Below are 27,022 nucleotides of genomic sequence, written 5' to 3'. Positions count from 1 at the left end.
TTCCATTGTTTTGTGCCATTTCTTTCCGACAAGCTCGCACACCTTCTTCCTTTATGCTGTACTGAACTGTATAATTACGTAAGGGTCTGGTTTCCACTCCAAAACGACTTTGACTTTATCATTTCTAGCTTCCATACAAACTGGTTCCACATCTCACTTTTCTGGATTTGGGTCACCTTTGTCTCTTATGCTGATACAATCTTTAACTAACAAAGTCACCCCTTCACATTTTCCTGCCATTCTTAAATGTCCTGTACCGAAAATACTCAGCTCCCAAGCCTTATCAGCTGCTGAAATGTCTCTTTAATAGATAGTGGGTCGTATTTCTTCATTTCTACCTGCATTCTCGGGTTATTTGTATAGCTTCAAGCATTTCATGCAGTCAGATATCGAGAAATTTGTTATACCCTTTTACTCTCTTTATAAATTCGAGTCTTATCTGTTGGTTGATTCTTATTATCATATTGTTGCTCTCTCCCCGCCTGTTGTGGTCTGTTTCTGACTTCCCGTCCTGCTGTCTTTCTATTTGACCTTGACCTGTGTTTCATTTACAGCATCATTTCCTATTTGATTCTTTGTCCCCACTTAATTCAATGTTTAACTTAAAATCTCTTCTACTTCCCTAGTTATGTAGACAACAAAAAGACTGGCCTGTGCACAGTACAGGTGAAGTACAGTTGAGTACAGATTCCAGCTTTCACAGCATTAGTAACGCTCACCCACTCATGATCCCACATCTCACGCACAACTCTTTGGCCTCGCACCCTTCTCTGTGGTCTCATTTGCCCTATGACAATTTGCACGTGGCGCCGGAAAATAATGCAGAGGTTATGACTTTTGAGGCTCTGCTTCTTGATTTGAAGCTTTGTTCCTCACAATGACTACGCAAACCTCCCTTCTATATAGTTATACCTACATAGACCGCCACAATTGAAACCTGTTCTTTCCACTTAACATTCCTCTCCAGCAACAGCAGACATCTCAAACGGCGGCACTCTGCTGGCAACACACTGGCAGGAATTCCCACATTCTGCGATTCTGTGACACATCGACTTCCCTTCTATCTTTAACACTTTCAATTAATTATATAATTAAGCACCAGCTGATGTTGCTTTACATATGTTACTAACTTTATCTTCACCACCAACTGTTATACTAGGGTAAATGTTAGGAATAGAAATAATGTAACGACTCACAGAGACTCACCAAACAGCTAGATGCTCTATTTGCAGCAGACCAAGAACAGTTCTCGTTAGCTACAGTGAATCGATTTCGACCTAAAAATCTCAGGCTGCTCAACCTGCCAATTCCTGCAGGTGTTGCTGACAGTCTGTCACAGGCACTCTCCTCGCCCACTCCTCTTGTTGATACCTACAGCCAATTGCTAGGTGCTCACCTTGAATGCTCTTCGAGGTGATGCTAACTTCCTATCTCGTGTTCCTTACATGCTTACTACACAAGGTGGGGCTGTCTGCCAATCGCAGATCCTCACCTCAGTTGCTCATGAAGGTGATGATAATTACCTGTCAGAGTGTCCTCATCAAATCTGCTCCTCTCGCCAAAGTTGAACCTCTGCAAAGAAAAGTTAAAATCAACACAATCTACAAGGATCGCATGACCATTTGGGCTATTAGCAGATTATTAGGCAATTCAAAATGTATGGAAGAGTATTTTATTTGGTACGTTCTGAGGTATTTTTATCTTGATCACCTTAAGATAACATTCATTCCTCAACATAAGTATCACGTATGCGAGTTTGCCTTCATTATTCAAACGTTCATCAGTTTCTATGTCTTCTTTTCAGTTATAATTCTAAAATAACGCAATTTGCTTGCCCACCATGACTTCCAAATTTCTATTTTCGGCGCTGTATGAGTGTTATAAAATTTTCAAGGCCACAATGAAGCGTTCTTTTCCCTGGTCCCATTGCTTCTTTTCTATCTAAATTAGCAGCTGGAGGGATGGGGAGGCGATGGCCTCGTGGTATTATCGCTGGATTGTTAATCCAGAAACCCAGGTAATGTTCTGGGACCCGGGTTCAAATCCTGCCATGGTGCGTGGTAGAACTTGAATTCAATAAATAATTGGAGTTAAGAATCTGGTGATAACCATGAATCCATTGTAGCTTGTCAGGGGAAAAACCCAACTGGTTCACTAATGTCCTTTCGGGAAAGAAACCGCCATTCTTACCTGATCTGGCCTAAACGTGGCTCCAGCCCCACCGTAATGTAATTGACTCTGGGTAATAAATGCTGCTTAGCCAGCAACGCACTCATCCCGTGAACGAATAAGAAAAGCATAATTCGTGCCACAAGTCAGATTTATTGATAATGGGACAAAACACTCCTTTGAACAGCTGCATCTCCAAAATGCCAAGGTACAACTACCTAAATGACAATAAATTTGATTTCCAGCAAGAACGAGCATTTACAAATTTTGCAGTTGGATTGCCATTGTTCAGGATAGTTAGTCCCAATTTGGAGACTATGATTGAACAGATTTCTTTGACCAGGTTTACAATTGGAAATGTATGGTTTTGAACTAGATTTTACAGCATTAATTTCTAATCTATTACTGTTCACGAATAGATTTTCGACATTAATGTTTACAATTGATTAAACCTGCTGATCCAGTATTGCCAAGGTCACGGCACTTCTTTCCTAAACTGAAGTACCATTGGAATATTTTAAAATATCTTCCTTCACAATGTCCACATAAAGAATTTTATGCTTCAACAAAATTTTGAATGAAAAGCCAATCTTTGTAGATTAAAAAATTCTCATATTTCATGATTACCTGATCTGAAAATGCCTTGTTTTAAAAATTCACTTGCCAAAATGACCAGAACTTTATGTAATAGTCGAAATGATAAACAAAATAACATTTATCTGATCTTTGTTTTCAGCTAAATTTATTCCTTTTAATGTCAATGTACGTTATAAGGGAATAAAATCTGACGATATTATGCAAGAGCTGCTTATTTAAAAATGTCTAACTGCTGCAGAAAATCTTAACTAAAATCTAATTTTAAGGGAAAATAATGAACAGAAAGATTTTAGAGACGTCATCGGCTACATGTCAAGTGAAAACGGGAATATCGACTCCAAATATTTAGATTTGACAAAAAAATGACAATCAGTAATTACAGTAGTGAGCTTTGTACTCTAGCTTCAATACAACATGCTCTTCTGAAGCCATTCACAACATTCGTATCAACCAAACAGGCATCATGATTAATATCTGTACAAATTTGAGCCATGGTAATATGGATACGTGGATTAAATGTAATGAACGATTGGTAAAATCCAGTCAACAACAAATCGTTACGAAATATTTCCAGTTGAAAATTATTATTTTCCTACACTGCTGCCACGAACATTCAAATCATTAAGAGGTAAAGTTACTTCGCAAGGCTTCAAGAATAAGAAATCACTTTTGGACGATGCTGGAGATAAACAGACAGTGTACTGATTCCCTTCAGAAACGGGGAGTGTCTGAAGTCCACCAGGATAACTAATCAATTCTTTCGGGACAGCTCTCCGATTAAAAGCAGCATTCGACTCCCTCCGCCTACAGCAACAATAATTTGTGGACTCATAATAATTTGAATTCCTGGCTTGTTTGCACCTCAGTACCACCAGGAAAATTATGATTACAAGAAACATAAAGGATGTGGAACCAAACAAGATGATTAAATAAACATTCAGATGCGAAAAATGTTCTGGATTTCTGGCTTGGTGACTATGCACAGTGAGCTTTTCTGTGTCATTGGGTATGATTGAAAAGTAGATTGTAGACGTGCTGGAGAGACTGGGCTGTCCATTATCCTGCACCAAGATAACTAATCTTTGTACTGTGGAGTCGTAGTTCTGAAAACGTCGGACTGCTTTTATTTCTCCAGTGAGAAGGCCGACACTGAGGAGACTGGGATCAGTGGCTTCAAGAATTTTGAAGGAAAGCCGCATGTTCTGCCCTGAATCCGCATCGGTTGCGATTACCTTGGTGACTAAATTCCCCGGATAGAGCGATGGACACAGAATCTTCACAGCTGACAAAACATTCCACGCTGAAGGCGAAATGATAAGTGGAGCATTGTCATTTTGATCCAGAATAATAACATCCACAATGGCAGTACTGCTCAAGGGGGGTGTTCCACCATCCCGACCTTGAACTTTGAACTGAAAGCTCTTCAGCTTTTCATAGTCAAATGGAAGTATAGCATTAATATTTCCACTCTTCGAGTTAATCGTAATATAAGGAGAGGCAGATCCATGTTTTATTTGCTTTTCCAAGATGGTATAGGACACTTCTCCATTCTGATCCAAATCAGGATCCGAAGCAGTGACAGCAAACATAGAAGCGCCGGGACTATTGTTTTCCATTACAAACACGTTATATGTGGATTGCGTAAATCTTGGCGCATTGTCGTTTACGTCAGAAACTGACACAATTAGAACCTTCCTGGTGGCTAGAGGCGGAGATCCTTTGTCACGAGCCGACATTGATATATTATATGTTGAGGTTGTTTCCCGATCCAAAGCACTAATGGTGACCAAATTATAGCTGTTCCATAAAGCCGTCTGTAGTTGAAATGGTACATCCATTTCAACATCACACTGAATTTGTCCATTTTCATTGGAGTCAGCATCCCTTACACTGATCGTAGCTATCCTGGTCCCAGGTACAGCATCTTCCGGTACTGTACTGGATAATGACGTCACCTCAATCTCAGGGGCATTGTCATTCGTATCGATTAATCCGACGATAACTTTAGCACGTCCTACCATTGGATAGGGACCTTTATCCACAGCTTCTACATCAATCTCATACACAGCCAATTCTTCAAAATCTAGTGCTCCTTCAACTCTGATTTCTCCGGTTGTCGGGTCTAATTTGAAAACCTCACGAGCCTTTTGCGAAGCGTGACGAGTGAAAGAATATGTTACATCAGCATTTGTGCCTTCATCCGAATCAACAGCATTGAGTTTTATTACTAAAGTACCTTTTAGGGTGTTTTCTTCAACATTGGCCCTGTATATTTCCTGATCAAACACCGGCGCGTTATCATTCACGTCCATAATATAAATTCGAATCCGAGCAGTGCCGGATTTGTGAGGAATCCCACCGTCAACGGCAGTAAGCACAAGGTCAAAAGTTGACTGTTGTTCACGGTCCAAAGGCTTTTCTAATAACAGTTCGGCACTTGTACTCGCATCATTTCTGGTCTGAAATGTGAGGCCAAAATGTTCGTTTACGCTAATCTGGTAACCGCTAATTGCATTAGTGCCTACATCCGAATCGTGGGCGCTCTCAAGAGGAAATTGCGTTCCTGGTGCGGTCGCCTCACTAAGCCGTAAATCATATTCGTCCTTTGAAAAACTAGGTGCATTATCATTTATGTCCAGTATTTCCACTGAAACGCGATGCATTTCCAAAGGGTTTTCGAGCATTATTTGAAAAGAAAGGAAGCAGGCAGAGTTTTTTCTGCAAAGCTGTTCTCTGTCGATTCTTGCATTAACAAATAAAAATCCATTTTTCAAATTTACCTCCATGTATTGATTTCTGCTGTCAGAGACCAGTCGAAATTTGCGGCCCGACAATTCCCGAACGTTCAGACTCAAATCCTCAGCGATATTCCCGACAAAGGCCCCATACTCCAACTCTTCGGGAATCGAATAGCGAATTTGCCCCAAAACGAGGTCCAATACACTGTGCAGAAAAATGAAAGACGCTCCGCTACCGAATATGTTCGCCATTGCGCTTTGTTGATTTTTAAATCACTATTAGTTACCTCTGTCGCCTCGGATAAAATGGGCAACCTCACATCCAATTTCTGATACTGACGCGAGAGATGGGAATTTTCTTCGGAACACGTCCTTTCAGCATTAACGCGGCGACGGTCTGTCTCTTACATTGTCAATCCTCTCTTTCAGTCCCTGCGAGAGGAGGTGGGTAGATCTCGACCAGTGTTTCAGCTCCTTATTGGCAGACAGCGACACAAAGTGTCCCAACCAATAACTGCAACAACTGATCTTAAAGCTGCACTACGTCAAACATCTGTATAATTAAAAGTGTACAATCAAAATCTTGAGGCAAGCAAATGTGGAAATTTGGGTTTACTGTGCGATCATACTTCAGATTAAGTTAACATATGACTTACAGTAAAAAAAAATACGTTTCCAGAAATACATTTGTGGTGTCACGAATTGTCAATTTTACGTCGCCACAAATTCACGTGAACAGTGTTAGATTTTGTGTTCGGGCATTTTTATTTTTCTTTTAAATCAAATCAGTTTATGCAGTATTATTTTTGTGCAATTAATATTTAATGAACTGTTTATTAAATGTTCATTGTTCAAAAGTAAGTTTGCAAAATGGTTTATATTTTCAAATGTAAACAACCTTTGAAAACAAATGGTATTCTTTTCGGTTAACGTGAGATAAACATATGGAGATTAGATTTTTCCCATTGCCAAATCACTGAACTTTCAGTCATCAAATTGCATGTAAGGATTCTTTAATTAATTTTTGACTTTGATTACCTTCAGCGAGTGTGCACCTTAATTTGTATTTAGGTTGAGGCCATCACGGTCGTTCTTTATTAATTGTTTTTAATTATTTAACATTTTTTTTGTAATCAACCGGTTCATAAATGTTCGCACTCATCTCTGGAATAGGTTAGGCTTGAACGCGGGTTTACCCGGTCCAGGGGTGAAGACACTACCACTGTGCTAAAAGCGAATCCCACGCTGTAGTTCTTTTTTAAAAATTTAACCTGTTTTTCCAACCAAACTGTTCGACATGTTTTTTTAGACCTCTGGAGCAGGTGGGACTTAACGCTGGGCCTCTTGGCCCTGGTGTAGGGACACTACCAATGCGCCACAAGCGGGCTCAACACAGTAGTTCTTTAGAATATCTGATTGCATCAAATTCAGCTGAGCCTTGACTTAAATTGCATATCAATTAATTCCGCAACATATAAGCAATTGCCTTACAAACTGATGCATTTCGAACATTGTCCAGTTTTGTTTCAGCTCATCACTGAAATATGTCTTGAATCATTTTCAGTGACAGCTAGTCGACCTGAAACATTCGCTATGACTCTATTTCCAGAGATACTGAGCATTTTCAGCATTTTCTGTGTTTATCATTAAATTGTCTTGTCTCAACAATACAAAGAAGGCTTCCCATTATGGTTCCTAAACAAAAGAATACTTAACATAATTTGAATTGGTGGAAGAGCAATTATTATGACAAAATACGTTGTAGATGCTCTAACTAACACCATCGACTTGTTACAAAAACGTGGATTGTAAATCTTATGTACTTTAACAACCTACATATCGCAAATTTTGAAAAATTGCTGCAGTGCCTGAGACACCAGGTTGATTCATTGCCAAGGTAACAACAAAATGATTTCAGAATAGTAAGGTAACACTTTAACTATTGAGTAACTATTTATTTGAAGAAAAAACATCCAAAGCAAGCACAACACTGCTAATTCGTCGACAGTTTACAAAGTAACGCTGTAGCATGCACCCATTAATACCCCTCAGTATCTTGTACAGTATTTGCGAACAAGAGTAGTTCCTTTCAAAGCCATGAAAATCTACTTTTGCGTGGATGACAGAGGATTTCCGGTGGAAAACAACACCCCCATGACTTCAAAGCCCTTACTGTCTATTTGTCATAATTTAGTAATGTGAATTGAGTTGTGTTTTCCCAATGCCTCTCGTTAACTTCAGATCTTTATGCTGCGCAACTTAGTCATCATTTTGGCTAAACACTGGACTGATGACGTATCTTACTTAATTGAAGTGCATACACCAAATATCAATAAACACATCTTCTGACAATAGTTTTCTGCCAAACTGAGTTTTCTCAATTGGAGTAATTTGCAGCTTGGACAAAATCAATATTTTAAGACTTTCATTGTAACAGTTTCTGATTTCAGGGCAAATGCATTCGCAGAAATCCATTGAACTTCCTTGCCAGAATAAGAATTGTTCAAAATGAAATAACCACATGTTACTGGAAAAGAGTTGTGAATGAGCTGTTATCTTATTAGTTTTTCAAACTAAAAATAAAAAGTGTTCATCCGTTCTCACTTACATGATAATACCAAATAATATGATGTCTCCTGCTCCTTGAAACCTTTATATCAGGCCTGATGATAGAGCCTGTCCAGATTTTGGGACCTGTAATATTGAGCTTTAATTTGGTCTTCAAACGTCTCTTATGCTAATTGCTGACAAGTTCATACCAATACCCGAAATATTGCCTGTTGTCTGCTTGGGTCTATGAAGTGCTTCTCTTCGAAAGGTGCCTGAAGAATTCTACTAACTGATCACCAAGGCTACTGTTGCCAAGTTGATTAATCGAACCTGCAGGTAAACAAAAATCTTCCATGATTATTGGCGTGCTTCACTCGCAAGTCCCTATTATGTGTTCTCTTATACTCTGGGTTACAGAGCCGTTAAGCTAGAAGGTTTATAAACCAGTAAAAAGTTACTTTTAATCTTTGTTATTTCTCACTTCTACACAAACCAATTCTACATCTTGATCTCAAGTATAGACATAATCACGTCTTAGTATACTAATGTCATTCTAATTAATGGAAATACACTTCATTGCTCACCCAGCTTTCTGGACTTCTTAAATATATTGTACTTTTGAATATCCATGTCCTAAATTTTCTATCTTGCAACGCCCCCTCTGTGATGGTTGTCGGATCATTCAGGTCTGCACTGTCAATTCATCTGCTTTGTTAATAGTTTGTTGTTGTTATTATTATTATTGTTGATTCATTTATTCATTCACAAGGTATCACTGTCACGAGGTAGCTCATCATTTATTGCTCCTTTTTTTAAATTTCCTACCAGACAGTTAAGAGCCTGGAGTCACGTGGAGGCCAGAACAGATGAGATGAGTATGGCAGGTTTCCTTTCATGAAATACATAAATGAGCCAAAAGAGTGTTAAAACAATCAAGTATGGTGAAGCGATCACCATTATAACAGCCAGGTATCCGACATGTGTACTAATATTGAATTCAGATTTCCACATCTGCTGTGGTGGATTTCGAACCCACATCCAAAATAGTGGAACAAAACAACGAACTGCAAATGCTGGAAATCCTACACAAAAACAGGAAATGTTGCAGAAACTCAGCAGCTCTGGCAGCATCTGTTAAGAGAAAATAGACTTAAAATTTCGAATCCAGTTACCCTCCTTCATGATGGCACATTTAGACCTGGATATTCAAGAACAATGTATTGAAAAAGCACGGAAATCTAGGCAAAAAAAAAGTGTATTTCTGTTACTTAGAGTGACATCAGTATGTGATGGTACGATGACCTCAGTATTAGAAATCAGGATGCAGAATTAGTTTATCCAGAAATGAGAACGTTCTGAAGAAGGGTCAGCGGACCCGAAATGTTAACCTTTCTTTGTCTTCACAGATGCTGCAAGACCAGCTGAGTTTCTGCAGCAAATTATATTTTGATTCCAAAAATAGCAGAATGGACCACTTGTGTTACTTGAGTCCAGTGATATTACTACTTAGCCTCCACCTCTCCAGGATCGTGACAAATGCATTCAAATAAAGAAACTTTGCTCCTTTTTTCACTACTTTTTAATCTCTAGAGCGATCAGCTACTGCACGCTTAGTTTTGTATTCGTTCCCACACTATCACCCATACTGATCAACCATTGTTCTCATTGTTACCTTGTTCTTTTGCCGTATTTTATTGACTTAGTGTACGAAATGTTCCCATACCTGAAGCTCTTACCCGTCTTAGCTATGCAACTCACTAGAAAACTAACCCCAGCCCTGTTCAGATGAACATTAGCCCGAAGATACGGAACTCACTTTCCTCAGTACTGCGTCAGTGATCTATGTTCAAAACGCATTTCACCAACACAAATACTTGCCATTTTTCGTCAGATTTTGGGTCATTTTTACCTGATCTCACTTTGCTGTAGTTCAGGTAACCAGGCGGATATAGTTTCTTTGGCATTTATTTATTTATTTAATAATTAACTGTCCATATAGCCTCCCAAAGGCGTTTCAGTTGAACAAAAGTTGTACTGGTTTAACTCATTCAGATTTATCATAACCAATGACTATGTTTATCCATTTGTTTTCAAGAAACATAACAGTTCTTTTCTTTCTATTCTGTCCTGTTCTTACTGATCTGTAAATGGCAGACTGCTAAATGTTTAAAAAAAAAACTCAAATCCCTATGAAAGAAACTAGAGGAAACATATAGCCTCTCCCAAAATGATTGATACGTCAGTGGCGAAGGCTGCCACCTGTATGGAATGAAATCCCTTGGTATGTAGGCATGAATCACTTCATTCCGTCAAAAGTAAACCCCAATGTAATATAATAATGACAAATAATAGGAGGAACGTATTTCTTTAAAAAAGACATTTACCTAAGGTTTCAGGGAGACAGCCGCTATCACAAAAGCGTCCGAATTCTACAGCCTATTTCATGGCCCTGCGGTGCGTAAACCACCTTTTAGGTGAGTATTTGAATTCAAGCTACTAATATAATTTGACGAAATGAGGTAATCAAGGTAGTTCCAGAAACAGAAGGAAGATAAGACAGAGTTAATCAGTGTTTTTTTTTTAATTATATAGACTGAGGGGTGAACGTTAACTGGGATATCCCCTATTCTTTGAAAGAGTGCCGAGGGAATATTTTTGACCACCTGACAGGAAATGCAAGAATTTAGTTTAAAACATTGTTCCTAAAACTACATTTTCAACAATACAGTATTCTTTCCACACTGAACTGTCGTACCAGCCTAGATGTTATGTTCAGTTTATGGAATGCAATTTGTATCTAAAATTTTCTAACTATCCCGCTAAGGGTTCAAAGTGCGCAGTAACCAAGAATTTCTGAAAGTACTGCATACGGAGCACAAAGCCATCAAACTCCACTGCATCGACAACGTTTTTACTCCATGAATTCATTCACCAGATCTGGGTGTTAATGATTAGGCTACCATTTATTGCCCCATACAAACACTTAAGAAAGCGATGGTGAGCTGCCTCCTTGAACTGTTGCATTTGGTGGAGGGACCTAAGTTAATGACAGAAGTCATAAATAAGAAGTTAAAAAGATAAAGTTCACCACAGTTCAATTAATGCCTCTTGGATTCAGGGTATGCTGCAAGGCTGGGCCAAAACTGCCATGTGGGACCGAGTTGAGACCTCCACGCCAGGCCGATGCCACCCTGCCATGCTGAGAAGAGGCTTCCATGCCAGGACTAGACTTCCTCGCCAAAATGAGACCTCTGTGCTGGGACTTTATGCCTAGCTGCTGAAATACCTGGCAACCACAGAAGAAGACCTCAATGCTGGGACAAAATAACAACGCAAGGCCGAGACACCACTCCTGTGCAACACCGCCACACCTGGTGATCGCCAAACAAGGAGACTGCTCTGCCAGGTGCCAAGCTTATCCTGCCATTCCAGGCTGCTGGAAGCCAAATCAATCAATGGGCCTGTGCCAGCAGAAATCGTCTTCCACCAAATTGATTAAAAGAAAATGTCCTGTTATAAATGGAAACATCAAACAAAAAATTTACCGAGCAGACGAGATCCAGGCTCCTGCTACTCTGCCGCCTTTGGAAATGTACATCTAAGTGCTGTGAATAAGCGAGTTCCAGCCATTGTGACACAGCAGCAGTGAAGGAATGGACATAACGGTTCAAGTCAGGCCGTTATCTGGCTACGAGTGGATCCTTTAGTGGGTGCTTGTCTCATGGATCTGCTTTCCTTGCATTTATTGGTCGTAGAGGTGATGAGTTGAAAATTTTTGTAGAAGAAGCCATATTTCGTCAGTGTAACACATCTTGTAAATGGTAAACACTGATATTCAGAGATGAGGTGATAGTGACTACATTTGACATCCAGGCCACACTTGAACAATTGTGACATCAAGGAGTGTGAGCAGAATTAGAACCAGTTGGAAACAATGAGAAACTGCCCGCTGGTTTCAGTCATCCCTGGAACAAATAAAGATTGTTGCGGCTGTTGGATATTTGTGACAGTTCACCTCCAGCACATCACTGCAGTAACTCTTCAGTGTGTCGTTCTCGAACCAACCATCTTTAGCTTCTTCATTAATGATTTCCCCTCCATCATTGGCTCAGAAGTGTAAATGTGCAGTGATGATTACACTATCCTGAGCGCCTTCAGAATGTCTCAGATAGTGAAATAGTCCATGCCCAAATGCAATTAGACATGGATAATTTGCGGGCTTGGTCTCACAAGCGGGCTAACGCTATACAAGAACCAGACAATGACAACAGAAATATAGAAAAGAGGAGCACGAATAAGTTTTCGTCAAATTTAGTGATCTCTGCCATTCATTATGATCATTGCTTATCATCCAATTGAATATCCTGTTCTTGTTTTTTCCCCCAATATCCTTTGCCCTTTAAGCCCGAAGTGTTATATCCAAATCGTTCTTTGCCACCTTCACCAAAAGACAATCTAGTCATTTGTCGTTCATGTACACAGGCTTTACCGTCCATATATTCCCCACTGTCAACATACTGGGGTAACCATTGACCGGGGCCAGCCATGTAAATACGATGACTATAAGAATACGTCGCAGGATAGGGATCTTGAAGTGAGTAACTCAACTCCAGACACCCCACAGACTGTCTACCATCCAAAAGACGCGTGTCAGAAGTGCAATGTAACATTTCCCACTTGCCTATGTGAGTACAGCTCCAATAGCACTAAAGAAGATTGAAGCCATCCTGGGCAATGCAGCCCGTTTTATTGGCTTTATATTCATAGACATTTATTTCATTTATCACTCATGCTTAGTGGCATCAGAGTGTACCATCGAGAATATGCACTATAGAAATTTACCAAGGCTCCTTATACAGCTTCTTCTAAACCCAAGACCACTCTCATCTTTACAGATAATGGCGACAGTCACTTGGGAACACCAGAACTTGCAAGTTCGCCTCCAAGACGATTAAAATCCAGAATTGGAAATGCATCATTTCAATTTCAGTGACAACGTGTTCAAATCACAGACACACGTCTTCAATTCACCACAGGGCGACCTACATCGAAATAATTTCAGCAATTCACAAACGTAGCTCAGAACAGCCTTCTCAAGCGTAATTGGAGATGAGCAATAAATGCTGACCTTCACCTGTTGCCATATTGCAAAAAAAAAAGTGCATTAAAAACAACTGCTAGCACTATCGTCCCTAGGGAGATTGAACGCTGCAGTGCAAAATAAGACGTTAATCAAGTGTGCTGCTTTTTTTCTATGATGGAACATAAAGTTTTAGGAGCATTGTTGCAGCAGCACTCATCCAGCCAAGTTGACACTATTTCACTGTGTTGCTGACTTGTGCATTGTGGATGTTTGATGGGCTCTAGGGAGAACGTGGAGTGAATTGATTGCTGCAGCATCCCTAGGCCCTGATCTGCTCTTGAAAACATTCTCCTTATGGCTTGATCAATTCAGTTGCTGGTCAATACTATGATACAAGTCGTTAATTATGGAATTGTTAGGTGTTGGAATGCCAGTGAAGGTGATCTGATGAGATACTCTTTCTTAGGAAATGGTTGTTGTCTGGTGTTTGTATTGTGTAATCCTGCTTGCTTCTTATCAGCACAAGTCTTGATTTTGTGCAGGTATGCATATGGACATGGGCTACATCAATGCAAGTTGAACACGTGACTACAAATCTGGTGTAGAAGGGAGGGCTTGTGGATCATTGAGGAACCTTCTGGGGAAGGTGTGACCTGTACAGGAAGGACGGGTTGCACTTGAACTGGAGGGACACCTGGGCGGAAGGTTTGCTAGAGCTCTTCGGGAAAGTTGAAACGAGTTTGGCAGGGGGATGGGAACCGGAGCTACAGATCAGAGGATGGCAGGGCCGGTGTAGAGGCAGATATAGCATGCAGAGGATCTGGGAGGAAGGATAAGCAGTTGGCAGGGCAAAGTTGTAGTCAGTGCGACGGGTTGAAGTGTGTCTATTTTAATGCAAGAGGTGTCAGAAATAAGGGTGACGAACTTAAGTGCATGGATCAGTACTTGGAACTATGATATTGTGGCCATTACGGAGACTCGGATAACACAGGGCCAGGAATGGTTGTTGGATGTTCCGGGGTATAGATGTTTCAAAAGAAATAGGGAGGGAGGTAAAAGAGGTGGGGGAGTGGCATTGCTAATCAGGCGATGGTATCACAGCTGCAGAAAGGGAGGTCGTGAGGGAGGTTTTATCTACTGAGTCAGTATAGGTGAAAGTCAGAAGCAGGAAAGGAGCAGTCAATTTATTGTCAGTTTTCTATAGACCCCCCAAGAGCATCAGAGACACTGAGGAACAGTTTGGGAGACTGATTGTGGAAAGGAGCAGAAGTAATAGGTTTGTTGGCATGGGTGACTTCAACTTCCCTAATGTAGACTGGAAACTCCGAAGTGCAAATAGTTTGAATGGAACAGATTTTGCCACGTGTGCCCAGGAAGGATTTTTGACTCAGTATGGAGAGAAGCTGACTAGAGTGGAGGCCATATTGGATTTGGTGCTTGGCAACGAACCAGGCCAGGTGTCGGATCTCTCGGTGGGAAAGCATTTCGGTGATGGTGATCACAACTCCCTGACCATTACTATAGTCATGCAGAGTGATAGGAGCAGACGTTTTGGGAAAGTATTTAATTAGGGGAGGGGGAATTACAATGCGATTAGGCAAAAGCTGCGGAGCATAAATTGGGATCAGATGTTCTCAGGGAAATGCTGGACAGAAATGTGGAGGTTGTTTAGGGAGCAGATGCTATGAGTTCTGGATAGGTTTGACCAATTGAAGCAAGGAAGGGACGGTAAGGTGAAGGAACATTGGATGACAAGACATGTGGGACATCTCGTCATGAGGAAGAAGGAATCTTACGTAAGGTTGAGGAAGCAAGGATCGGACAGGGCTCTAAAGGTCTACAAGGTAGTCAGGAAGGAACTGAAAAATGGACTCAGGAGAGCTGGAAGTGGGTATGAAAAAGCCTGGGCAGGTGAGATCAAGGAAAACCCCAAGGCGTTCTATGCTTATGTAAAGAACATGAGGATGGCCAGAGTGAGGGTAGGACCAATCAGGGATAATGGAGGGAGCTTGTGCACGGAGTCAGAAGAGGTATAGGAGGTCCTTAATTAATACTTTGCTTCAGTATTCACCAGGGAGAGGGAATTTGGCGTTTGTGAGGACAGCGTGAAACAATAAGTCATGCTCGAACAGGTTGATGTTAGGGAAGAGGATGTGCTAGAAATTTTGAAAAACATGAGGATAGATAAGTCCCCCGGGCCAGATGGGATACAGCCATGGTTGGTATGGGAAGCGAGGGAAGAGATTGGTGCGCCTTTGGCGATGATCTTTGCGTCCTTACTCTCCACTGGAGTAGTACCAGATGATTGGAGGGTGGAAAATGTCATTCCCTTGTTCAAGAAAGGGAATAGGGATAACCTCTGGAATTACAGACCGGTCAGTCTTACTTCTGTGGTGGGCAAATCATTGGAGAGTATTCTGAGAGATAGTCTTTATGATTATTTGGAAAAGCACAGTTTGATCAGAAATAGTCAGCGTGGCTTTGTGAGTGGCAGGTCATGCCTCACAAGCCTTATTGAATACTTTGAGGATGTGACAAAACACATTGATGAAAGCAGAGCAGTGGATGTGGTGTATATGGATTTTAGCAAGGCATTTGATAAAGTTCCACATGGTAGACTCATTCAGAAAGTAAGGAGGCATGGGATTCAGGGAAATTTGGCTGTCTGGATACAAAACTGGTTGCCCTCTAGAAGGTAGAGTGTGGTTGTAGACGGAAAATATTCAGCCTGGAGCTCGGTGACCAGTGGTGTTCCACAGGGATCTGTTCTGGGACCTCTGCTCTTTGTGGTCTTTATAAATGACTTGGATGAGGAAGTGGAAGGGTGGGTTAGTACATTTGCCGATGACACGAAGGTTGGTGGAGTTGTGGATAGCATGGAGGGCTGTTGTAGGTTACAACAGGACATTGACAAGATGCAGAGCTGGACAAAGAAGTGACAGATGGAATTCAACCCAGAAAAGTGTGAAGTGATTCATTTTGGAAGATCGAATTTGAATGCAGAATACAGGGTTAATGACAAGATTCTTGGCAGTGTGGAGGAACAGAGGGATCTTGGAGTCCACGTCTATAGATCCCTCAAAGTTGCCACCCAAGTTGATAGGGTTGTAAAGAAGGCGTATGATGTGTTGGCTTTCATTGGCAGGGGAATTGAGTTTAAGAGCCGCAAGGTTATGCTAAAGCTCTGTAAAAACCTGGTTAGACCACACTTGGAATATTGTGTTCAGTTCTGGGCACCTCATTATAGGAAGGATTTGAAAGTTTAGAGAGAGTGCAGAGGAGATTTATCAGGATGCTGCCTGAACTGGAGGGCAGGTGTTATGAGGAAGTGTTGAGGGAGCTCGGGCTTTTTTCATTGGAACGAAGAAGAATGAGTGGTGACTTGATAGAAGAGCAAAATGATGAGAGGCATAGATAGAGTGGATAGTCAGATACTTCTTCCCAGTGTGGAAATGACTATTAGGAGGGGGCATAATTATAAGGTGATTGGAGGAACGTATCGGGGAGATATCAGAGAGAGTGGTGCGGGTGTGGAATGCGCAGTCGGCATTGATTGTGGGTTCAGAAAGTTTAGAGACTTTTAAGCGACTCTTGGATAGGCACATGGATGATAATATAATGTAGGTTATGCCGGGTAGTTTCATCTGAGTAGGATAATAGATCGACACCACATCGTGGGCAGAAGGACCTGTACTGTGCTGTATTGTTCTATGTTCTATATATTTCTGAATTGTGCTGAAATTTGTACAAACACTAGCAAACGTGCCCACTTCACAACTTATGAAGGAGAGAGGTAGATGAATCAAGCAAATGAAGATGTCCGAGCCGATGACATTGTTTGAGGAATCTCCGTAGTGATTGCCTGGGCCTCAAATCATTGAAACAATGAATTATTGGATTCTACGTCTGTAAGTAGCTCATAAAAGCACTGTTGACGACCCGTGATGATGAAACAAAGACTGGGTCGGTGTTCATTTGTCTAGTTGGACTTTTCCTTCCTGCGTGTTTATGATGTAATGGGGTAATGTTCCATGCTGCCAGCTAAAGGTTAATGTAATTCTAGCCATTGAACAACTTGGCTGATGTCTCAACCATTTGCGGCTGGGCAAATCATGCAGATGTTCGAAGAACGAACGGGCGAGAAGATAGCAAAATGCACAATAGCTAACAATTTAACGCAAACTGCATGAATTAAGAAAATAATATTTCCAACCAATAATCATTAATGTTTCATAGACTGGAACTCAGGCTTCCACACAAAGCTTGGATATTAATTGTCTAATGTGAAATTTCATTTTTTTTCGGAGAAATAGAGACTGCTCAAAATAAATGGGATTAAACTGTACTAAAAGAGTCCAGGGTGGGAATTCAGAGTACCTCATAACTACTTGATTGTATTAGCATATTTAACTGTATGCGAGTGAATATACAGATTTTCTTTGATCAAAAAACATAAATACTGAAATATTAAATTCCAAATCGTACATTAACGTGCAAGTTGAGAATATGGTTCTAAGCAGTTGTTTTTGTAAGCAAACATAACTGCAATTGAACATGTCTGGACGGGACAAAGAGTGCAGGCAATTTGGGCGCATTAACCTTTCCACTACCAGTTAATCATTGTTTGAGCAACAAGTTTAAACTAAAAATGAAGGCACAGTAAATAGTTTTTTTTCGCGAACAAGCATTACCTGTCGCGCAGAGAATCAATTTATCTGCCAATATTAGTTCCTTGCGTTGTCATGATCACTCACTTCATTGAAAGGCAACGTAGGATGACAGGGTTTCAAAAAGAGAAATTCACTCTTCGATGATTCTGGTGACAAACACACACTATAATGATAACTTTCAGTCTGAACGGCCCCGCTATAACTCGAAGGATCGCGTCCTGTTGGTCTTCGAATCACGCCACCATCCGAATTCCTACAACTAAAACAACAAACTGTGGAGCTATAGTTTGCAGCAATATTGCTTTCTTGCCTATATTTCAGGATGAGTAAACAAATGATGAGTATGAGAAATAAAAAGGAAATGCATCCTAAAGTAATGATTAAATAACTATTTATATCTGAAAAATAGTCCCAGCGACTTGGTTGTTCAATTTGTTCAAACGATTTCTCAGTAACATTGATAATTACGGGAAAGGAGATTGTGACTGTTGTGGAAAGACTTGGCTCCCCATTATCCTTCACACAGAGGACTAATCTTTCTGTTTTGGTATCTTGATCGCTAAATGTTCGCGTTGTTCTGATTTCTCCAGTGAGATATCCGACAGTAAAAAGGCCAGGATCAGTGGCATCCAAGAGCTGGTATGAAAGCCTGGCGTTCTGGCCAGAATCCTCGTCAGAGGCAAGTACCTTGCAGACAAGGTACCCTGGATATGTTGACTTCGGCAGAATCTCTACTGTAGCTGATGTGTTCCATGTTAAAGGTGAAACAATAATGGGTGCATTGTCATTTTGATCCAAGATAATGACGTTTACAAAAGCAGTGCTTCTCAGTGGAGGCGATCCAGCATCCTGAGCTTGAACTTTCACCTGGAAATGTTTCTGTTGCTCATAGTCGAAGGAGTGCAGCGCGTAAATGTTACCATTTTTGGAGTTAATTGTGATGTACGCAGAAGAAGGCATTTCTTGCTGTTGGTTATCGATAATAGAATAAGAGACTTCCGCATTCTGATTCAAATCAGCATCCGTTGCACTCACAGCAAATATAGAAGCACCGGGTGTATTGTTCTCCGTCAGATACACGTTATATGACGATTGTGTAAATTTTGGTGCATTATCATTGACATCAATTACTGAGACCACAACGAACTTACTTACTGAAAGAGGAGGAAATCCACCGTCCCAGGCTGAAACGGAGATGTTGTATAGTGGAGATATTTCATGATCTAGAATGCCATTGGTTACCAACTTGTAGTTGCCCTTCAGATATTTTTGGATCTTGAACGGAATGCTCTCTGGAATCTGACACTGAACTTCACCATATTCGCCAGAATCGCGATCCGTTACGCTGATCAGAGCTATACCAATCCCCGAAGAAGCATCTTCCCGTACAGCACTGGATAGTATTGTTATTTGCAACTCAGGGCTATTATCGTTCGTGTCAACTACATCGATGACAACATTTGCATGGGCTGACAATTCAGGTGGAGCGGAATTCACCGCTTGGACGTCAAATTCATAAACATTTGTTTCTTCAAAATCCAGCACTCCTCGAACTCTGATCTCTCCAGTCACAGGGTCCAATTTGAACAACTCTCGAATATTTTGGGTAACGTGATGGGTGAAGGAATATGTTACCTCAGCGTTTGTCCCTTCGTCTATGTCAGTAGCATGAACTCTTAGCACCAAGGAACCATTCGCGATGTTTTCTAGCGCAGACGCCCTGTAGGTTTCATGATCGAATACAGGTGCGTTATCATTTGCGTCCATGACATTAATGATGATCCGCGCTGTGCCAGATCTGCGCGGAATCCCACCGTCGATGGCCGTCAATACAAGAGTAAGTATTGAATGTTGTTCACGGTCTAAATCCTTCTTTAATACCAGCTCGGCACTTTTACTCCCCCCTGTTCTTGTCTGCACTTTAATACCGAAGTGCTCATTCGGACTGATCTGATATGTGTTGATTGTGTTGGTGCCCACATCCAGATCACGCGCGCTCTCGAGAAGGAAACGTGCTCCCGGCGCATTTAACTCATTGATTTGCAAATAAAATTCCTTCTTCGAAAAGACAGGCGAATTATCATTTACGTCTAGTATCTCCACTTCAACGGCATACATTTCCATTGAATCATCGAGCGTGATTTGGAAAGATAAAGAACATGCAGCGGATTTGGGGCAAAGCTGTTCTCTGTCGATTCTTTCATTAACAAACAAGAAGCCATTTTCTACATTTACCTCCATGTATTGCTTCGAGTAATCAGAAAGCAGCAGAAATTTGCGAGTCGGTAATTCCCAAACCTTTAATCCTAGATCTTCAGCGACATTGCCAACAAAGGCTCCACGTTCCATTTCCTCAGGAATCGAGTAGCGAAGTTGTTCGGAAACCAGGTTAGAAATAGAGAGCAAAAAAATGATGGCCATCCGGCTCAGCATCATAATCGCCATTGTCATATTGATGTGTCAAGTCTGACAAAACAAAAATAGCTAGCTGCCTAATAATATCCTGTTCACGAAGCTAGCAACATTAAAGATATCGCCCGGGAGCTTTGCTGATCGTGACTGCCCAACAGAAATGCAGACACCGACTGCCCCTTTTGGTTCTGTTTGTCGAACGGAGGAGGCGGTCGATCTCTCAAAACGTCTCGAATTCTTATTGGTAGACAGCGACGCGACGAGTTTCACCCAATAACTGCAACCATTCTTAAAGCTAAACTGTTTGGAGATCTTGTCAAATTACAGGTGTACAATTAAAAATATCCGGACAAATAGAATTTTATATTTTGGTTTTATTTTCAATGTGGTGTATTGGAATCATGAGCCGTTTCATTGTTTTATCAATCTTGGCTTTACTGCTTGGCCATGTTTAGTCGCTATTATGTCATTCCACGATTTATTTTTAATTAGTGGTAGGTTATCAACTTTACAAAATTGTTAGGCCTTCAACACGATTTGGTGATTCTAGAAGAATTTAGATACTCTAGCACTTGAAAAAGCCAACAGTATTTCCAAAATGCTGATTCTGTCATTTTAGTTTTTCAGTGGTGATGACAGTAATGTCTATATTGGTAACAGATTTTTTTACTCTCAGTGGGACTCAAAAGTCAGTTTTTTTTTTAACGCACACAACTTCTTTTTGATTGTTATTGGAACACATTTCCGATGAACATATCACCCCTCGTCAAGGAGCAAACTGCCGCATCCCGATCATCTCCAAGTACGTGTATACCCAATACATATGTGTGCTGCTCCTAACGTTCGACATTTCTGCTGGTATTCTGTTAAAACCAGAGACACTAATGAACTCCTGTGGTCAAATGTAACGAATGAGATTGACAGTTTCGATAATTACTGCACGTTGAACATCATCACACCTACCAAAATCGTCGATGTTTGCAACCTTGTCAGTGAGCTACGTTTTCAAGCATCTCATAATGGGCCAAACAATCACTGAACACAGTGATTATGTCCCCAGTACCTAGACCGACATTAAACTGAATATCTCCAAGATTGAACCATCGCTGAACTCGAATGTTGTGCACTTCAATCTGCTTTTATGAAGAATTCACTTGATTAAGGAAAATCATACTTTAACATCGCAGAAGTAAACGTGAGTAATGAGTCATCAACATGAAGAGAATCAAAGAAAACGCACAGATGTTCAAGTGTGGCCTAGGCGCTATTTACGTTCTTAAAGTTAAAAGGATGAATGGGTGAGTTGAAGAAAAACTTGTGCAAAGAGTTAGGATGTGAGACGTTTGTGCCATCATCATAAAAACGCTCGTGGGAACAAAATAAATAATAGCTGTAGAAACGAAAGCAAAATCATGTTAAAATGAGTGATGAGCCATGAATGGAGTAAATGTTAGATTTTCTCCAAGAATTCGGAGGAACAGAGGTAGATCGATATATAGAAGAAAAATCACAATATTCGGCCTTGATGGTGAACAACATGAACCGCAATAATGAGGCCACTGGTAGCAGATGACAATAGGACGTTCCTCAAAGCAGAACACAGTGCATAGACTGTGCAATACTCAGAATGGTACATTTTCAGTTATCAGAACTTGGAAACATAGGAACAGAAGTAGGCCATTCAGGCTGCCAAACCTGTCATGTATTTGACAGGATCATTACTGATCTGAAACTTTAATGTCTTTCATTCATCGATCCCCATATACCTTCACCCCACCAGTAACTAGAAATCTATTAAAATATATTTTAAATATAGTTAAAGCATGCTTAAAGATTGAGCATCCACCGCCCTCTGTGTAGGGAATTATGAAGGTCCACAATGATTTGATAAAGAAAACTCCTCAGTCACGTGGGTTTTCCTTTTTTTAATTGTCCCTGATGCTACCAGGCTCCCTATCCAGGGTAATCATCTCTACTGCATCTATGATGTATTGACTGTAACGTTTAACTTCTAACTTTGTTCCTTATTTATTTCTCCCTTGTTATTAAGTTATTTTACCCAGGTACTTGTACTTAAAATGGCGCCATTGCGTGTGGCGACATTGGAAACTTTTCACTGTACTCCTGTACTTTTGTACTTGAGTACACGTGACCATAAAGACTAAATCAAAAGTTTTAATCTATTCTGTATATCCCTTTAATTATACTGTACGTTTCAATGAGATCACTACCTTGAAATTGTAGACAATGCAGGCCCAATCTGCCCAATGTTCCTCACAGGACTGGTACACCAACACAGGAACAGTCTGCTGAACCTTTCTTGGACTCCCTCCACGTCAATAATATCAGAACCTATTGAACTAAAGATTAGTATTCCATTAGCCCTTCTAGAAGCTTGCTGCACCTGCACGTTAGACTTCAGTGATACTTTGATGAGGATAACCAGATCTCTTTAGACATCTACACTTTGCAACTTCTTGTCATTTAAGAAATAACATCACAAACTTGAAATTACATCCCCATTCACCTAGTTATTGAGACCAGATTTTTATCCAATTTGAATATCACCAACAATCACAATGGAACTCTAACCCATCTCCAGGAAAGATCTACGAATTGTTGATTTTGTTGGGACTGGCACATGGTCATACACCCTTTCAACAAGGAAATGTGCATCTGCGAAACTAAATGACTGATCTGCAGCTGGAATCCTCTGTTTAGAAATTGTTTACATGTAGTATTCCCAATGCAGGAAGATGTATTTTCAAATAATTACCCATGAATATTAGCAAAGAAAGAGAAGGGATACAATTCTATCTAACTGTGGTCCTCTGGTTGTTCTGCCTGATTTAAAGAACAAGGCAGTATGCCTGAGGTGCATGTAACATGAGGAAGGTCACAACAGGAGAGCTGTATGCAGTTCTGTTCGCCACAACGTAGGAAAGATGTGATTGCACAAGAGAGACTGAAGAAGAGACTCACCGGAGTATTGCCTCGGCTAAAGAGATTCAACTACAAAAAGAAATGATCAGGTGAGATTGTTTTCCTTAGAGCGGAGAAGGATGCGGGACATTGTGATAAAGGTGCACAAAGTTATAGGGGCCAATGACAGGGGAGTTACAGAGAAACTTTTCCCCTGATTGGACGGGTCAGAAATCAGGCAGCGCGCAAAACTAAAGTTAGAAGCAGGATGTTTAGAATGGATTTGAGGACTTTTTTTTTCTTCACCCAGAGAGTTGCGGATTTCCGGGAAATTCATTGCCTGAAAGGGTGGTAAAAGCAGGAAAGCTCAAGACGCAACTATTTGAACGAACCCACAAAACATCATAACATGCATGGCTGCGGGCTAAATGCTGGGGAATTTGAATGTCTGATGCTCGACACAGACACAATGAGCTTCTTTCCTACTGCAACAACTCTAGGAAGCCATTCACTGTCATTCAGTTTTCTTTTCCCCTGCTTTGCTGCATGAGGACGCCATTGGCTTGGTCAGCATTTGTGGCCCATCCCGATTATTCGCTAATCACATTGCTGTAGGTATGAAGTCACATGCAGCAGCTGTGACCAAGAGTTTGCCTCCCCTGAAACGAATAGATTTGCACATCAAACAGGTCAGCTCTCGACTCCACATTGTTTTTAAGTTTAAATTCAAATCTCACCACTCGCCGTAGGATTCGAACCCACGTCGCTAAGACATTGATTTTGCGTCCGCTAGGACGATGACATGACCACTACACAAGTGTCTCCTCACTGTGCCTCTCAGCGGTTTATTAATAGATACAAGTCGAATTTCCAAATCAAACCCAATGTATTAAATTCTTTCGTCAATGTCCAGCCGAGTTTTCCGCGTGAATAACTCCCATGTACTTATTCTCAAATACTCATCGATATTCTCAACAAAGGCCTTGTGTTCCTGCTCCTCGGGAAACGAACAGAAAGTTTGCCCCGTAGACAGGTCCTACGCATAAAGCCGGTAAATAAAAATCACCTCCTCATTACTGCTCTTGTTCTCAGGCGGATGTTGCCGTAAAACGGATCGGCAAATCGGTTACCCTATCTTGTCTCTTTCAGGACAACGATATATATCAATGCACTAATACGGAAGAGAGGAAGGCAGGGAAAAGCAGACCTGAGGACCTTTGCTGATCATGGCTGCACGGCATGCAGGCAGGCTCCGTTGGCCTCTTCGCTCTTGCTCTGTGATTCGTTGGCTGGAGAGTGGGGCACTGTAGATCCAAGGCCGCGTTTCAGCTTCTTATTGGTAGACAGCGACACGTACAGCTTCAAACAATAACTGCACCAACTGTCTTTAACGTTGGACTGTTTCTGGATTATTTCCAACAGCATGAAATGAAAGGATGGTGCGTGTGCAATTTAAAGAACCTTAACAAGCATAAGTAATAGCATATTTTGTAGATTTTCTTCCTAAAATAGGTACAACCTTCTTTTGCTGCAGAAATACTCATTCTCCTCGCAATAGCATTTTCAATTAATCACCAACACAAAACAAAGAACTGAGGATGCTGGAGATCTGAAACAAAAAGATAACAGAAATTCCTAGAGAAGTTAGCAGATCTGGTAGCATCCGTGGAGAGAAAATAATAAATTCTTCGAGTGCGGTGACACTTTTTTCAGAACAACGTTGACTTTTTTTTCTGCACAGATGCTACCAGACCTGTTGTGTTTCGCCAACATTTTCTTTCTTTTTCTAATTAGTCAGTGATCACCCAGCACTCAAATGTCTACTGTAATCATTACAGACTTACCAGTAACATTTAGAATACTGTGATTTAGTTTCACTTGTTGGTGTCTGGTACAAAGTGCAGATCACGCTGAAGGTCATGTCTATTTCAGGAATTAACATACTTCCATGAGCATCCACCTGAGTGTAGACTCTGAGTCGATCATTTTAGCACCAATTCTACTTCCTGAATACTCCCGGACAATACATCCATGCCATATAACTGAGTCAACAATATAATTAGAGATCTGAAGCTCCAGATCTGAAATAAAACAGAAAATGACGGAAGCACATAATGTCACTGTCAAAAACTGTGGGGAAGGGGAGTTGAGGAACACATTTTAAAACATTAACTCTGTTACTCTGGTTTCAAATGCTGCCATTCCTTTCGAGCGAGTCCAGTACATTCTCTTCCGAATTGCATGCCTCGCTGGCGTGCTGATGAAACTGACTGCAGAGAATTCTTCAGTCCAATAAGCACAGGTGAGCAGCACATTACCCAAACTTACCGTGCAATTTTACAAACTTAGAAATTTTTATTTCTTTCTGGATAAGATCGCGAAACATGGCATGTTACTCACAGTGATAATTATCAAAAGTAAGAGGGGAAAGAATAACGCAGGAGTAATCATCCCGTCAGGACATAATGTATGAAATTGCCAACAGCTTGCAAAAAAGAAACAGGTTTTAAGATTTACCCGAAATCATTCTGAAATATTGAGCAGTCGAGGTCTTAGGCAAGTGTGGCAAAGCACCCACTAACGGAGCAATTAAAATCCAGGATGAATAAATCACCAGAATTGGAGCAGTGCAGATACCTCAAAAGGATGTAGACCTGGAAATGTTCGCAGCACGGGGCTATAGAGGCGTTTGTAAGAGCATGGGGTATATTTAAATCGACGTACTGCTCCATCGAGTTCCACCTTTGGCTGGACAGTGGAGCATTTTTGATCCAAGGCAGGTTCTTATTGGTGGACAGCGATACGTACAGCCTCAAACAATAACTGCACCAACTGTCTTTAACGTTGGACTGTTTTAGCACTGATTCCAACAGCATGAAATGAAAGGATGTTGCGTGCACAATTTAGAAATCCTTTATAAACACAAGTAATACCATATTTTGTAGTATTCTTTCTAAAATCAGTAGCACAGGGATGATGAGCAAACGAATTTCGAAGCACATTTGAGGCTTCCATGACCATAAGCATATCGAAAATGAGATTTGGGACATTGCCAGGAATGCATGAAATGGAATTCTCCAGAAAGGAGGATAAAAGCATTGACTAGCATTCTTTCATGCGACGTTGGCGTCTCAGGGAAGGACAACACTTTTGCTCACTTTTCTTACTCTTGAGAAGCTAGTGGTAAGTTGTCTTCTTGATACGTTGCAATCCATCACTTTTAGTAGATAAGCAGTACTTTTAAGAATGGAGTTTCAGGACGTTAACAAAGTATCTGTGAAGGAATGTCAATCCAATTCCAAATCAAGATTGCATGTGGCTTCGTGGGGAAATTGCAGAAGAAGGTTTAATCATTTATATGCTGCCCTTATTTTTCTAGTTCATATAGGGCACTGTTTTGGAAGATTTCGTTAAAGAAACCTTAACAATCTTTGAATTACTCTTGTAAATGCTACAAGAGCAAAACTCGAATTCAAGGAGGCAAAAAATAGATATTTCTGGGGTGGATAAAAGATTTCACAAGGAAATACTCATAGAGGATGGTATGAAGTTGGGTAGAGTACTTGTAGATTTGGGAGGCATGAAGTTTGAACTTGGTGTTTGTCAAATGCGAGGGGTGAAAGCATTGCGTTGTCCCTTTAAAAGATTATGTGTCTTTTCTTTGTTTAGAGATTTAAAAAGAATGTCTGTGAGCAGTTTGAAGCTTTGACAGCACACAGAGAGCACCGGATTTGAAACATTTGTAGCATAAAGCAGTAAAATTAGATTTGCAATCCGACCCCACCACCAAAGACATCTTTCCCTCCCCACCCTTATCTGCTTTCCGGAGGGACCACTCTCTCCGTGACTCCCTTGTCCGCTCCACACTCCCCTCCAGCTCC

The 27,022-nt window shown here is 40.8% G+C and overlaps 1 protein-coding gene across 1 annotated transcript in view; it reads right to left on the bottom strand.

Moving 5' to 3' along the window:
• Window positions 1-2,315: 2,315 nt before the first annotated feature.
• LOC109910651 overlaps window positions 2,316-27,022 on the bottom strand; it is a 115,236-nt gene continuing 90,529 nt past the window's right edge. The window contains exons 14-17 of the mRNA XM_048603498.1: window positions 25,086-25,222; window positions 17,874-20,267; window positions 13,073-13,188; window positions 2,316-5,760 (exon numbers count right to left, since the gene is read on the bottom strand). Of these exons, the coding sequence (XP_048459455.1) occupies window positions 3,351-5,760; window positions 13,073-13,188; window positions 17,874-20,267; window positions 25,086-25,222 (5,057 nt within the window). The 3' untranslated portion in view covers window positions 2,316-3,350. The remainder of the gene's footprint in view (window positions 5,761-13,072; window positions 13,189-17,873; window positions 20,268-25,085; window positions 25,223-27,022) is intronic.

Source organism: Rhincodon typus, chromosome 12 (genome assembly GCF_021869965.1).
Source record: "Rhincodon typus isolate 14 chromosome 12, sRhiTyp1.1, whole genome shotgun sequence".
NCBI lineage: Eukaryota > Metazoa > Chordata > Chondrichthyes > Orectolobiformes > Rhincodontidae > Rhincodon > Rhincodon typus.
This window is presented reverse-complemented; position numbering and strand designations above follow the sequence as displayed.